Below are 14,606 nucleotides of genomic sequence, written 5' to 3' on the forward strand. Positions count from 1 at the left end.
AGTTCTAAATACATATACAAGTATCGTATCTGTAGAATTGAAAACCGATAAGAGAGAAAAGATTGTTTGTATATTTTTCACATTTTTTGTCAAATCATATAATGATCTATTTATAAAATAAAAAATTTAAATTCTATTAATAGCTATAAACTACAATCAAAACTCATTATAATCATTTATCAAAAACATAACTGCTGACTCTTGACCTTTTATTCTAACAAAAACTGCTGAATTAAAACTAATTAAAATTGACATTTAAGTTTATTCAACAAAACTCCCTCGTAAACTTAAATGCTTCTGACATCTTTCATGCCAATCAATTTCTTGCAATTATCAAAAAGTACCGTTGGTAGTGGTTTCGTGAAAATATCTGCGACTTGATCTCGACTTGCCACGTGCACTAATTCCACATTTCCTTCCTTCACATATCTCGAATGAAATGAAAGCGAATGTCAATGTGTTTGCTTCTCTCATGATTCACTGGGTTCTTTGGCAACTCAATTGCTGATTTATTGTCAACTCGTATCACAGTCGCATCAATTTGTTGTTGCTCCAATTTGTCCAACAGATTTCTAAGCCATATTGCATGACATACACACCCAGATGCTGCCACATATTCAGCTTCACATGTTGAGAGCGTCATGATTGGTTGCTTCTTTGAAAGCCAAGTAAAAGCTGTGTTACTCATAAAGAACACATACCCTGACGTACTTTTCTGATCGTCTAAGTCTCTGCACCAATCACTATCAGAGTACCCAATTAACTTGTAATCTTCCGCTTTCGAATAGAATAACCCTAGTGATACCGTTCCTTGGATATACCTTAGAATCCGCTTCAACGCCTTCTAATGTGAATAAACTGGCTCCTCCATGAACCGACTTACAATGCCAACACTTAACAAAAGGTCTGGTCTGGTGCATGTGAGATAGCGAAGACTTTCCACCAAACTTCGATATTTGCTCGCATCAACTCTTTCTCCTCCATCGAATTTAGAGAGTTTTGCACCTGGTTCCATTGGTGTTGATACAGGATTGCAATGTGTCATCTTGTATTTTTTCAAAATCTCCTTTGCATATGTTTCCTATGACACAAAAATCCCCGTCTCTTCTTGTCTTACCTCCAGACCAAGGAAAAGCTTCATCAAGCCCAAATCTGTCATCTCGAATTCCAGTGCCATTGTGCTCTTAAACTCTTGTATCATTTTACCATTGTTCCCCATAAAAATGAGGTCATCAACATAAAGAGCAACAAATAACATATTACCTCCAATCTTCTTCACGTAAAGGGCATGTTCATAGGGACATTGTTCAAACCCGTTCTCCTTGAAGTATGTATCAATGCGAGAATTCCATGCCCGCGGTGCTTGCTTCAACCCGTAAAGTGCCTTCTTCAATTTCAGCACCTTCTTCTCTTCTCCTCTTTTCATGTACCCGGGTGGTTGTTCGATGTAGATTTCTTCTTTAAGCACTCCATTCAAGAATGCCGACTTGACATTCATTTGGATTATCGGCCAATTGAATTGAGCTGCTTGTGAAATGAGCAATCGGATTGTCTCCATTCTTATAACAGGAGCAAATACCTCATCATAGTCAATTCCCTCCTTTTGCTTGTATCCTTTTGCAACAAGTCGCGCTTTGTATCGTTCTATCTCGCCTTGAACATTCATTTTTCTCTTGAACACCTACTTCACACCAATGGGCTGACTTCCTTTCGGTAACTCCCATGTGTTGTTGCGGCCAATTGCTCTAATCTCCTCGTCCATGGCAATTTGCCATTTCTTGTCTTGCACCGCCTCTTCAAAGCTTATATTCTCGGAATCTGCCAAAAGACATACAATGTGTACCTCATTTGTCGAATCATACAAATCTTGCAAACTTCGCATTCTGGGTTGTTGTGGTTCATCTTCATCACTGGTAGTTTCAGGATTTGTCGGTGTGATTGTTGGCATAGCGGTTGATGATTCTCCATCTTCATTGATAACCTCCATTGAGTTACTCCAATCCCACTCACTTGCTTCATTAAATTGTACATCACGACTCACCACAACCTGCTTGCTTATTGGGTCTAGTAGCTTGTATCCTTTTGTTTTGTTGTCATACCCAATAAAAACATACCTTTTGCTTTTGTCTTCGAGCTTCGTTCTTCGCTGATTCGGCATGTGTGCATAGGCCACACTACCAAATGCTTTGAGATGAGAAACTGTTGGTTTTTGTCCACTCCATGCCTCTTGTGGTGTTTGATCATCGTGGACACCGATTTTGCACATAGATAGCGCATTGCACGGTTTCTGCCCAAAATTCCTTCGGCATCTTCTTGCTCTTAAGCATTGACCGAACCATATAAAGAACAGTCCAGTTCTTCCTCTCGGCCACACCGTTTTGTTGGAGAGAGTATGGTGCGGTTAGAAATCGCCTTATGCCTTGCACCTCACAATACTCCATGAAAGCTGTTGAAGTATACTCGCTACCTCTATCGGATCGTATCGATTTGATGTGTCTACCGATTGCTTTTTCCACCACCACTTTAAACTTTTTGAACATCTCGAATGCCACAGATTTTTCTTTCAGAAAATAAACCCAAGTTTTTCGTGAGAAATCATCAATAAAAGAAATAAAATATCTCTTACCGCTAAAAGATTCAGGAGTGATTAATCCACATATGTCGGTATGAATCAATTCGAGAGGTTCCTTAGCACGATATTTTGCCTTCTTTTGAAATGAAGTTCTCGCATGCTTGCTGAGCACACATTTTTCACAAAATTTGTTCTCATAGTCCATGTCCGGTAGCCCGTGCACCATGTTCTTCTTTGCCAACTTGTTTAGACCACCATGATGTAGGTGACCAAAACGGAGATGCCACAACAAAGCCTTGTCTTCTACGTTTACTCGCAGACATTTTTCTCGAAAACTTGTTAAATTCAGCTTAAACATACGATTTCTCCCCATTTCAACTCGAGCAACCAAATGCCCGTGTTTATCTTTCAAGTGTAATATCCGGTCTTTCATAAATACCGAATAACCTTTCTCAATGAGTTGCCCCATACTCAAAATGTTGCTCTTGAGATCTGGTACGTAATATACATCTTGGATTAACCCAACCAAGCTATCCTTTTGTAAATAACAAACCGTACCTTGGCCTTTGACTTCAACCTTCGACGCATCTCCAAATGACACATGTCCAGTTTTAACCTTTTGTATCTCTTTGAATAGGTGCTTGTGCCCGCACATATTGCTTGCGCCCCTGTCAAGGTACCACACCGTGTTGTTATTGGTGTTGACTTCGTTGTGTGCCATCAAGAGAAAACCTTTTTTTGCTTCCACATCTTCCGTGACTAAATTGGTTGTCTCTTCCACCTTTTTCTCGACCCGACATTCTTTCGCAAAATGCCCCACCTTGCCACAATTGTAACACTTATCGGAGTTGCAATCCTTCGCATAGTGACCATATTTGCCACACTTGTAGCACTCGATGTTGGAATAATTGGATCGACCGCCTCTCCAACGACCACGTCCTCTTCCACGCCAATTTTGCTGGTTTGAATGTTCTTTCTCCGCATAATATTCTTCTTGACCACGACTTCTACCACCGCGACCATTTCCTCGACTTCCACGGCCACGTCCTCTACCTCGAATGTTTTGAGAATAGAGTGCCTTCTCGTCTTTGATTGACGCCTTGGTTTGAAGTGCTTGTTCAAGTATCTCCTCCTTCTTCTTCTTCTTACGTTGTTCGTGTGCCTCGAGAGAACCAGCGAGCTCGTCAATCGTAAGCATTGATAGGTCTTTTGACTCTTCTATAGCACATACGACATTCTCAAAACTGTTAGTTAATGACCTCAAAATCTTCTCCACAACTCGTGCATCAGTTAAAACTTCTTCGTTTCGGTTGAGTTGGTTCACCACGGTTTGAACACGCGTGATGTAGTCAGAGACCCCTTTCGACTCTTTCATCTTCATGCTTTCCAACTCACCACGAAAAGTTTGAAGGCGGACTTGTTTAACCCGGTCAGCTCCTTTGTACACATTCGCCAAAATGTCCCACGCTTCTTTTGAAGTTGTTGCATTCGCAATCTTCTCAAAGCCTGACTCATCAACAGCTCGAAACAATAAGTACAAAGCTGCCTTATCTTTCGATCGCGTCTCTTTCAACGCCTTGTGTTGAGTTGCCGAATATCCCGTGGTAGTTTCCGGTTCTTTGAAACCTTCTTCTACCACCTCCTAACCATCTTGAGACCCAAGAAGAGCTTTCATTTGAATGCTCCAATTCTCATAGTTTACCTTCGTTAGTTGAGGCAGTGGCACATTATTGGTCACACTCGCCATAGGCTCTGATACCAAATTGTAGAATTGAAAACCGATAGGAGAGAAAAGATTGTTTGTATATTTCTCACACTTATTGTCAAATAATACAATGATCTATTTATAAAATAAAAAACTTAAATTCTATTAATAGCTATAAACTACAATCAAAACTCATTATAATCATTTATCAAAAACATAACTGCTGATTCTTGACATTTTATTCTAACAAAAACTGCTGAATTAAAACCAATTAAAATCGACATTTAAGTTTATTCAACAATATCTTTATCCCTGTCATTATACAAGCTTGCATGCATATATATCTGATCCATTTCTAAATATTGGCTTCAAGAAAGATAGTTTAGAGTTATTTCATGAAAATCATGCACTTTTGTTAGCTTAGTTTGTAAGGAGGAAAAGTGAAAACGATTAATTTAGAAATGATTGTAGCATAGGCATATAATTTGTCATTTTCCACGCCTTTCCCTCCACTCCATTCGTTTCAAAACCTACAACACAGTAGCGAGTTAGGAATGTTGTTTTGTTTTTCAACCAAGGTAAATGTGTTTTCCTTCTTCACCATGGAATTCCTGTTATATATGTTTAGGTTGCTCAATTAACTAAATGCACATATAATAAGATTTGGGTATGCTTGATAGCGGATTCTTTCACGTATAATACACATATTTAACATGATTAAAAATTTGTTTATTAATTATTAATTAATACTTTTAATATAATAATTAGCAAAATATTTTAACAATAGAAAATAATTACCTATGACACTAAATAATGGAAGACGACGATCTACCTTTTTGCTGAAACAGTACGCGAATAGTATCATTTAATGGTAATGAATGATCAGCCGACCAACAAGTCTGAAATTTAATATAAAAAATAATTAATTCAGTTAAATAATTAAGTCTTGATTTGATTTAAAGTTCATTTTGATATCATTGATTTAAGTTGTTTAATTTTATTAAAATATCTGTATATATTAATGTAAATTATATATTTTAAAAATTAAAACGTGTATTTTATTGAACATGTATTTTTTCAATTAAAAAAATTAGTTGATAATTGAATTTTTTGTTATCATTTAAATTTATTGTCATTTTAAAATATTTATTATTTTTTTAAAAATAATTTTTATTTATAATCAAATTAATAATATGAATATTTATATAAAATAATCAATGCAAACATAAATTTAAAATAATATAAATATTATTTAGTTATTTTTAAATCTCTATACTTTAATTTATACATAAATTTTATGTTTTTAATTTTAATTATTTGTATATTGGTTTTTAAATTTTTTATTTGTTCAAACGAAATCCTTTTAAGTCAAAATTTCATCCAAAAGAAATTAATAGAAGTATGGCATATTTCTAACTTTGTATAAATTAGTAAATATATTTATTTATATATATATAACATTTAAATAAAAAATTAAATAAAGTGTATAAAATATAATAAAAATATTTTTTAATGTAATAACTATTTACTTTCTTAATAAGTTTTTTTTATCACTTTTAAATGTTTAAAATTAAGTTTAAAGGTAATTTAAACATTTTTAAAAAAAACGCATGATAAAAATTATAATATTTATTATTTAATTTATAAATATATTAAATTTTATAATTTTTAATAAGAATTATTATACACAAATTTTTAATACACATCTTGAATCATTCATTAAAAAAGTAATGTATATAAGGAAGGAATCCAACTGAATTGGAATTGAAATATTGAATAGTATGAAATGAAGGTGGTTTTAAATTTTAATGTCTGATATGATAAGAAGGGTTTCCGGCACGTGTGGAGAGAGAAGGAATAAAAGGACAAAGTTTCATTGCTGTACGCTGCTCATAGTAGAGAGACCGCGCGAGAGGATACCCCAAAAAACCCCCCGTGAGGACTGTTTGGACCCATTCACTTCTTTCTATGCCCATTTTTCTCACTCACCACCACATCATTCTCCCCAACCCACACCTTAATTATGCCACACATTCCAATTTTCTCTATAAGTCATTTTTAAATATATAAATACAACAATTCTTATGCTTAAAAGTATAATTAAACTAAACTAATTCAAGGATGTCATTAAACTTACAAGGGTCTAAAGTTGAATATGATTCATAAATTCTCTTCTTATATATTTGACTCATTTATATCACTCTAGTCAATATAACTTGCATCCATGTCAATAAATCCAATTCTAAAATATTTATATAGAAAAAGGGTATTTGTGTAAGTTCATTGAGAATCTATGCAGTAATTTCTATGTGAAGAAACTGAGACAATCATGTGGGATTCCTAGCAGAACGTCACATAGATTTGAGAGCTCATCCCTCTTTTAAATTAATGATCATAGAGATCAGCATACTTCAAGTCAAAGAAATTTGAGCATCACAGAAAAAAGAAAGCCAGGCTCGGACGATCACAGAAGTAGAGAGGAAAAAAGAGAGCACACCATGGTTTCTAGAGAGCAAAAGAGAGCTGCACTGCATGAGAAGCTTCAACTTCTTCGTTCTATTACCAACTCTCATGCTGTAATTCCCTGCATTGTTTTCTTATATTTTTTGTTTCTTTTGATTTTTCTCTATGATTGTTATTCATTCTTCCACGGCCTAGTTCATGTTAATTATCTATATATCTTCTCGAATGTTTGATTTCTATGTATATATAATAATATATCATACAAATATCTGGGTAGAAAAATGAAACACAAACTAATTAAAATGAAGATTATTAAATATATTATTGAATTTTTTTTTTGGCAATATTAATTCTGCTTCATTTAATACATCATTTATACGCCTATTCCTACATGTTATTGTTATCGATATATTTTCCTGCATACACATATATATTAATCCGTTGGTGCTTTTTTTGAGATGATAAATTATCTAATATGGTTCTTGTGCATCTATTGGTTGGTGGCAGCTAAACAAAACCTCGATCATAATTGATGCATCAAAGTATATCGAAGAACTAAAGCAAAAAGTAGAACGACTGAATCAAGACATAGCCAATGCACAAACTTCAAATGACCAAAATTCTTTTCCTATGGTATATTTTCTTTATTACTAAAGTTTAACGGCATAATCTCAATTTATCCTGTAATTAATTAATTCTAATATATCTGTAGGTCAAGTTTCCAAGGTCTTGCTAATCTGAAAAAAAAATTTGACTGGAATATTGCATTTTGTGGATGGACATAAACAGGTTACAGTAGAAACCCTAGAAAAGGGTTTTCTTATAAATGTTTTTTCAACAAAGAGCTGCCCGGGCCTGCTTGTTTCCATATTGGAGACCTTTGAAGAGATGGGTCTTAATGTGCTTGAAGCTAGGGTTACTTGTTCGGACACTTTTCGATTTCAAGCTGTTGGAGGAGAAGTAAGACACAATATTGTAAGCATAAATTTCTATTATAAATGCTTTCTAGTTCAATATGCATATTATTCAGTGTCTCTCTTTTCCCTCTCATTATTCCATATTTTTGGAGGTCACATGCGTGTCCTTGTATATAAGACATTCCTCTTCTTTCTCTTTCTCGCTCAGCCTTTTGGAGAAAACGGCAAGAGGGGCCATGTTGCTGTGCATTGAAATGTTTGCATAATGTTGAGTCATAACGTACCCTACAGTCTATAGGATCTTTGATTTAGTTAATTAATTGATTGTTATGATAAGAAGCTAGTTAGATTTTGCAGTAAATTAAATATTAATAATCTTTATATTGTCTTGTTCTCTATATTTTCATGCAAAAGAATGACGAAATAATGTTGTAACCTTTGTAGAATGAAGAGCGTATTGATGCTCAAGCTGTGAAACAGGCAATGGGACAAGCAATAAAGAATTGGAGCGAAAGTTATACTGATCAAAAGTAAATCAGTAACAAAAATGTTTGCCTTCTTATAAATATAACTATGTCCATTTTTTTCATTTACGCATTTTCCATCTTTAATTAAGCCTAACTGGCAGTTTTATTGATCAAGGCAATCGAGCTTCTATGACAATTGACCAAATTTATACATGAAGCCGACATATATCAAATATCTAGATGCATAAACGGAACCTTTCTTTTTTGACCAGTTCAAAAAAAAATGTTTTCATTTGGATGGGCAATTATGATAGAATCTCATTACTTTAGAAATATTTTATTTCAAATCGTGTTCACGTGTTTCCCTAGGAAGCAAAATTTTCTTGCGAAGACTACGATTGAATATTTGAATGTATACGATCAAGTGATACGTGTAAAACGTGAAACGGCACCTTACAAAAACAAGAAGAAAATGAAATCCCCACTTTTGAGGGATAAAATGGAGTATTATCAAACTATAACAAAGAAGTGACGAGACGAAGCAGCAAGCACATGCCCAAAGTTGACACATGTTTACCAAAACCACGAATAGAACCAGTTTTAATGGCTTCAAATAAGATCTTAATAAAAATAGGGATATTAATAAGCTTTCTTAACCCATGTCCAACACTTAATGATAAATAAACATAAAAACAGAGAGAATAACGCTTAATTATGAAATGAAGCCAATCAAGCCATCACATGACCTCAGGAGCGCTTGGATGATGCACCTTTCTTCAGCAAAATGTTCTGTACATATACATGGCAATCAACCAACCGAACCTGTAAAAATATTAACACAAAAAGTATATCTTTTGGGTTTAGTGAAGAAAATTGTCATCGGGATACTAAAAAATGTGTGAAAAATAGTAGAGGGGCTTTTAGTTCCTTAACATAATTATAAATAAACACCCCAACATAATTATTACTTATTTAATATCTTTTAATCTTTATATATATACATATATATATATATATATATATATATATATCGTATCATATCATTTGTATTTTTTGTTCTTTTAAGCTATGTATAAATGGAGTTTACTGAACATATTTCTTATATATTAATAAAGGAGGAAAGCTTTAAATTAAATTCATTAAGATCAATATATATATATATATATAAATAGTTGTTTACGTTTTTTTCACCGTTTACAGCAGTAAGAATTCATAAATAATATTTGCACAGACAAAATATGTCGAGATGTCTGTGTTTTTTTTTTTTTTTTTTTGGTGCTTATCAAATAATTATTAGTTTGATAGAAATTATCGTAAGTCTCGAATCAACGCAAGGTTATAATGAGTTTACTATAGACATGCACTTATCTTTAAAAATGTGTTTATATAAATAATAAAATAATTTACAATGGATAAATGAATCACTTAAAATAAGTGATAAATTACTTACTATTCATAAAAAAATTAGCTGGCGATTGTTTATAATAAAATTTGCACACATAATAATCCGCAGAGAGGGGATCACATGCAATATTACAGGGTAGAGCGATCATGTCAATACAGCATTTTGTGCAGGAATCGGTGGCCCATCGTTGGCAGTACTGACTAATATGCCAGTGGGAATTGTTCACTAAATGGTAAATCCAGCAACAAAGTTCCTGACATAATCCTTGTCCTCCGTTTGTAGATTTATTGTGTCCTTCAAATCTGACACCCAAATTGTATGCTTTATCAAGGAATATTATTTTATAAACTGTTCTAATGTTTTCTTAAAGGGGAAAAAATAGAACAAACCGTTTCTCTACAAACTTTATAGATTATAGATAAGATTATGTTTATTATTTTGCTCTCTCCAACTATGCCTCACAGCTGGTTTCAATGTTTCATACCCATTCCCAGATTTTCAGTTCTAGGGGATATTTGGTCATGCTGTGAAGGCGCTCCTAGTAAAATCCAAAGCAATTTAATTTCAATAATATAAGAATAAGATTACAAAAAATTATGTTAATTGTAAATTTTTAAGTATTTTTATGTTGTTTTTAGTTAAAATTCTTATTTTTATTTAATTTAAACTTTTTTTTCTATGAGTTAATGAAATAAATTTTTAATTGAAAATTACATAAATACATTGGCCAGTTTGAACCCACCATGCGTAATTATCGGTTTTAGATTAGGATGAATGGGTAATAATTTTTAGAAAAAAGGGTTAAGAATTTTTAACCATATTTTAGTTTTTAATTAAAATTTATTTAAAATAATAAATATATGAAACATAATTATTAATTTATTAAATTTTTTAATAAAATTTAAATTTTAATTAATAGTGTAATAAAAAGTGTGTTATTGACTTTTTTTAATTAAATAGTTGGTTAGCTTTTATAATTCGAAATCAAACTTAAGACACTAACAACTATAACTCAAGTGTTAATTAGCAGTTATTCTTCCAAAGCTAAATGTTGGCTATGATGTACCTATTTTTATATTAAGGATAATTAATACACTCTTTCAAAAAAAAATTAATTAAAAATATAAAATATTTTTTAATTAATACTTTAGAAAAACTAATTACCAATATATATATATATATATATATATATATATATTATTAATACACTTATACATTTGTGTGTGTGTGTGTATTTTTTATTTTTTAAGTAATACTCTTATTTAGGAAACTAATAACATTTATCTTATATTATATATGTAATATAGTTCAAACTGATTGAGTAAAAATATCAAATTAATGAAAATATAAGGAATATTCTTGCCTTTTACATCGTGTTTCCAAACTCCAGCCCTAATAGCTGTGATGCGCTATTCATACATATATGTTAATATATTATATGCTATTTATTTTATAAATAATTATTGCATAATATAATATTATATAACAAAAAAATCTGAATATAATGACGTAGTTAATTAAAATGCAAAAAAATGAACGTTAATATTAAAATTAAAAAATCAACATCTTGTGTCCTTTTATAATGTAAAGATTGAAGTAATAAGGGTCTCATAGTAAATTTCAACGTTCAATAACTCTCATATAAGAGCAAATAACAATACGATTTCTAAATAATAATAATATCAATAATAGTTCTAATTTACAAACACAGTAAAAAAAAACTTTTTAGTAAGTAACCTGTCTAATTTATTTCTTTTTAAATGAAAAATAAATGTCTTTCTCTCTTTTAAATAACAACGTCGTTTTACTGTCAACAAATTTTTTTTAATTGATATTTTATTTTTTAATTAAGGTTATTGAGATATAAAATATAATATTGATGAATTAGTAACAATTTAAAGACTATATACAGAAATAAAATTCAATCTAAAACTCCTTTAGAAATTTTAAATAAAAATATTTTTTAAATTTGTAGTCCAAACACTTTTTTTTATTGAATCGAGTCCATATGAAAATTCTAATAAAAATAACAACAAAGACAAAACTAAATAAATATATGAATTATATGAAAAGTAATTATTAATATAAATAAATATACACTTAACAAAAAATAAGAAGAAAAAAGAAAAAAAATTAAGAATGACATAATGTGATGAAAAAAAAAATAAAAAAAAAATAGTATATAAATGTATAAAAATTACTGCTTCTTCAGCTTTTATTAAATTGATAAATACATTCATTAAATTGAAAAAGAAAATATTGGTGGCTCTTGAACTTGAGAGAGAGAATTTGATTATTTGGCTCCGTTGACAAATGCCCTTGTAACTAGTTGCACAGTTAAATGTGGACTCCTATGCACAAAAGCTTCAAATTTAGGAGATGACACCATGTGTTCAATGTTTTTAACTAAGAAATTAAAGGTTGTCTCCTTCAAGTTGTGGTTGGAACAAGTGTCCGCAATTTCCAGTGTCTCAAAGGCATTAGAAATGCTTAGTGAACTTAGCAGATATCGTTCACACTGTTTCAGCAAGTGTGGAATCACATACTTATCAGCTGCTTGTGACAGGGCGTAGACATGTTTCTCCAATTTTTCCGCACCCAATGTCCCACTATAGAGAAACTCCAATAGAGACTCTAGTTCTTCATGGTTCAAATCGGGTATAGTTATGGTGTTATTTGGTGGAGCTTTGCATTCATCACACTCTAGCATGTTCTTAAATATTTCTGATCTTGCCGCCTTTAACATAATAACATATTACAATTATACATCTAATAACTTTTATCTAAAAGTAATATACATGATTGTTAAATAATAATAACTTACCAAAACGGACTTATGTGCAGGTATAGGTGGACCTTGCCTTCCTGGGGTGATCAATATATCCGTATGAATCTGTGTTTTGAAGGCAGTAATAAAGCCTCTGAGGAAAGCCAAGTCTTCTTTTTGTTGATTAAACTGGTCTATCTGCTCCGTACACCATCTTATACAATCATCAAGTGTCTGAGGCGGAAAAATAATCTAAATTATTCATGATTATCCATTTGATTTTGATTACACAATCAATCAACGTTTTCTTTAATTGATGGGGTCAACTACCTTTGTTGTGTCCTTGTCAAGATTGTTAAGGGTTCTCATCAAATTAGTAGCATGCATGATGCATGGGTGATAAATAATTTAACCAAGAGCTTGTTAATTTTATTTTATTTTACACGAGAGTTTATACCATAAATTTGATCATGAAACTTGTAAAAATAATTTGAAAAAAATTATTTTGATAAGATTTAGATAAACTATTTTAAACAGATACTACGTATTGAATTTATACAAGGCTGTTTAGCAGCTACTATGGCAGAGTCAATTCTCAAGCTAATAAGCTAAATGGAAATGCTAATAGGACATCACAACCACAATGATCAACGAGTTTTGTTGTAGGGTTGTAGAACAAAATGACCAATTACTAATTGTTGGCAACAAGAAGGCAAAAATAAAAGTTGGCAGCACTTTGTTCTCTTTAATCTCTCTCTGTTTTCTGCATCTTTTCAAATGAATTGTTACAAGTATTTATAGGCAAAATGTTTGCCTCTTCAAATGCCAAAAAATAAATCATGATGCCTATTAAATAGGTTTGTCACCCATATTTCTTGGTTATGCCACTCATGCCTAAAACCATTAATACTACTATACGAATACCAAATAACAAAAATAAACTTCCTAATTTAAGTTTTACAACACTAATATCAGACATGAAAGGTTAATAACTAAAGGGGACACACAGGTTTATGTAAACTATATAGTTACTAAATTTAATGAAGTCATCATTTAACTATATATGAGAGACATATGCTTCTGCAGTTTTTTTATAATCAACCATATAAATTATGAAATGAATTAGAGCTTGCCTTACTCGAATTTCGCCGTGAAACTGGAGAACCGTTTGGATTAGCGATTGCTTTTGCTTTCTCACTGTCGACACTATTCATCATGTTGATTATGCTCCTAACTCCTTCATAGCACGACCCACATATCGTGTTCCTGGGAGGCCTTAATATTAATGGCATAGTTGTGCAGACACAACAATCCATGTCTTAGTTTCCCTCCTCTGTTTTGTCAAATTACAGAAAGATGAAGAGGGAGATGAAGGAAATGTTTTCTTCTTCGGAGCTCCCTATATTTAAATAGTTGCCATCTACCTTCATTCTTTATATAATATGCTGCTTGGACCCTATCATAAATGATTAATTCATGTGTGATGTCAATTAATTTAGCAGGGATACATCATTATCCCTTATTCATAACAACCATATTTTATAATTCAAAAAGAATAGTAGGCCTGATGTAACCTCATAAATATATGTAGATATCCAATCCCTTTCATTCCTAGATTATTTTACAGGACATTAGTAATCAATGTCTTTATAATATTGGTTAAAAAAATTATGTTAAACTTCAATAAAAATGATAAAATAAGATGTATTTATTATATATTTTTAATTTTTAATCAGTACTTTTAAAATATTAATTAATATTTATTATTGAACACATAAATCAGCTAACATGAAATTTCATAGATGTTGGTTACTGTAAAATTAGGAAGTTGCTGGTTTGGTAGGCTATCTCTTTAGAGTAGTGTTTAGTAAAGTGCTTAACAAAAAGAATCAAGCAGTTAGGAAGGAGAAGACTTTCCAACCACACAACAGCAAAAATGAGCAAAGCAAAGTCCATCTCTCTAACCACTTTTGTATTTTTCATTTCCTTCTTGTAGTTCCTAGAAAGCTGTAATCATAATTAATTATTAATATTAAGTTTGATTTAATATCAATAATAGAAATAATGTATTTTAATGCCAGCCTGGACAGTTCATAGCCTAACCTGCAATGAACATTTGGCAGCATCATTAATTGGCCAATCATAACATCACAAAGGGTTAATGAACTAACATCAACTACAAATTAGACAAGAAACTGGCCACCGACTCATTGTTATTAGCTTCATGCTTAGCACTGATTCTAAAACGAGATCAACATCATTAATCACATTCCATAAGCCGTCTAAAATTGTTGTTGTCCGTACCTATAT

At 31.7% G+C, this 14,606-nt stretch overlaps 2 protein-coding genes across 3 annotated transcripts; one reads left to right on the top strand and one right to left on the bottom strand.

The window, feature by feature from the left end:
* Positions 1–6,775: 6,775 nt before the first annotated feature.
* On the top strand, positions 6,776–8,191 carry LOC113850541. The gene is made up of 4 exons (XM_027481107.1): positions 6,776–6,853; positions 7,248–7,373; positions 7,530–7,700; positions 8,102–8,191. Exons 1-4 carry the CDS (start codon positions 6,776–6,778, stop codon positions 8,189–8,191), a joined length of 465 nt encoding a protein of 154 aa, XP_027336908.1.
* A 3,604-nt stretch (positions 8,192–11,795) lies between these two features.
* LOC113850205 (BTB/POZ domain-containing protein At3g56230) lies at positions 11,796–13,817 on the bottom strand. Of its 2 annotated transcripts, none has more exons than XM_027480625.1 (3): positions 13,430–13,817; positions 12,354–12,530; positions 11,796–12,266 (listed from the first exon to the last, which is right to left on the bottom strand). In XM_027480625.1, exons 1-3 carry the CDS (start codon positions 13,610–13,612, stop codon positions 11,823–11,825), a joined length of 804 nt encoding a protein of 267 aa, XP_027336426.1. In that variant the 5' UTR covers positions 13,613–13,817; the 3' UTR covers positions 11,796–11,822. The 2 variants fall into 2 exon arrangements, with proteins under 2 accessions (XP_027336426.1, XP_027336427.1); XM_027480626.1 differs by having other exon boundaries at positions 11,802–12,266; positions 12,354–12,485; positions 13,427–13,687.
* Between the last annotated feature and the right edge of the window lie 789 nt (positions 13,818–14,606).

Source organism: Abrus precatorius, unplaced genomic scaffold (assembly GCF_003935025.1).
Source record: "Abrus precatorius isolate BTA unplaced genomic scaffold, Abrus_2018 Scaffold9, whole genome shotgun sequence".
Taxonomy (NCBI): Eukaryota; Viridiplantae; Streptophyta; class Magnoliopsida; order Fabales; family Fabaceae; genus Abrus; species Abrus precatorius.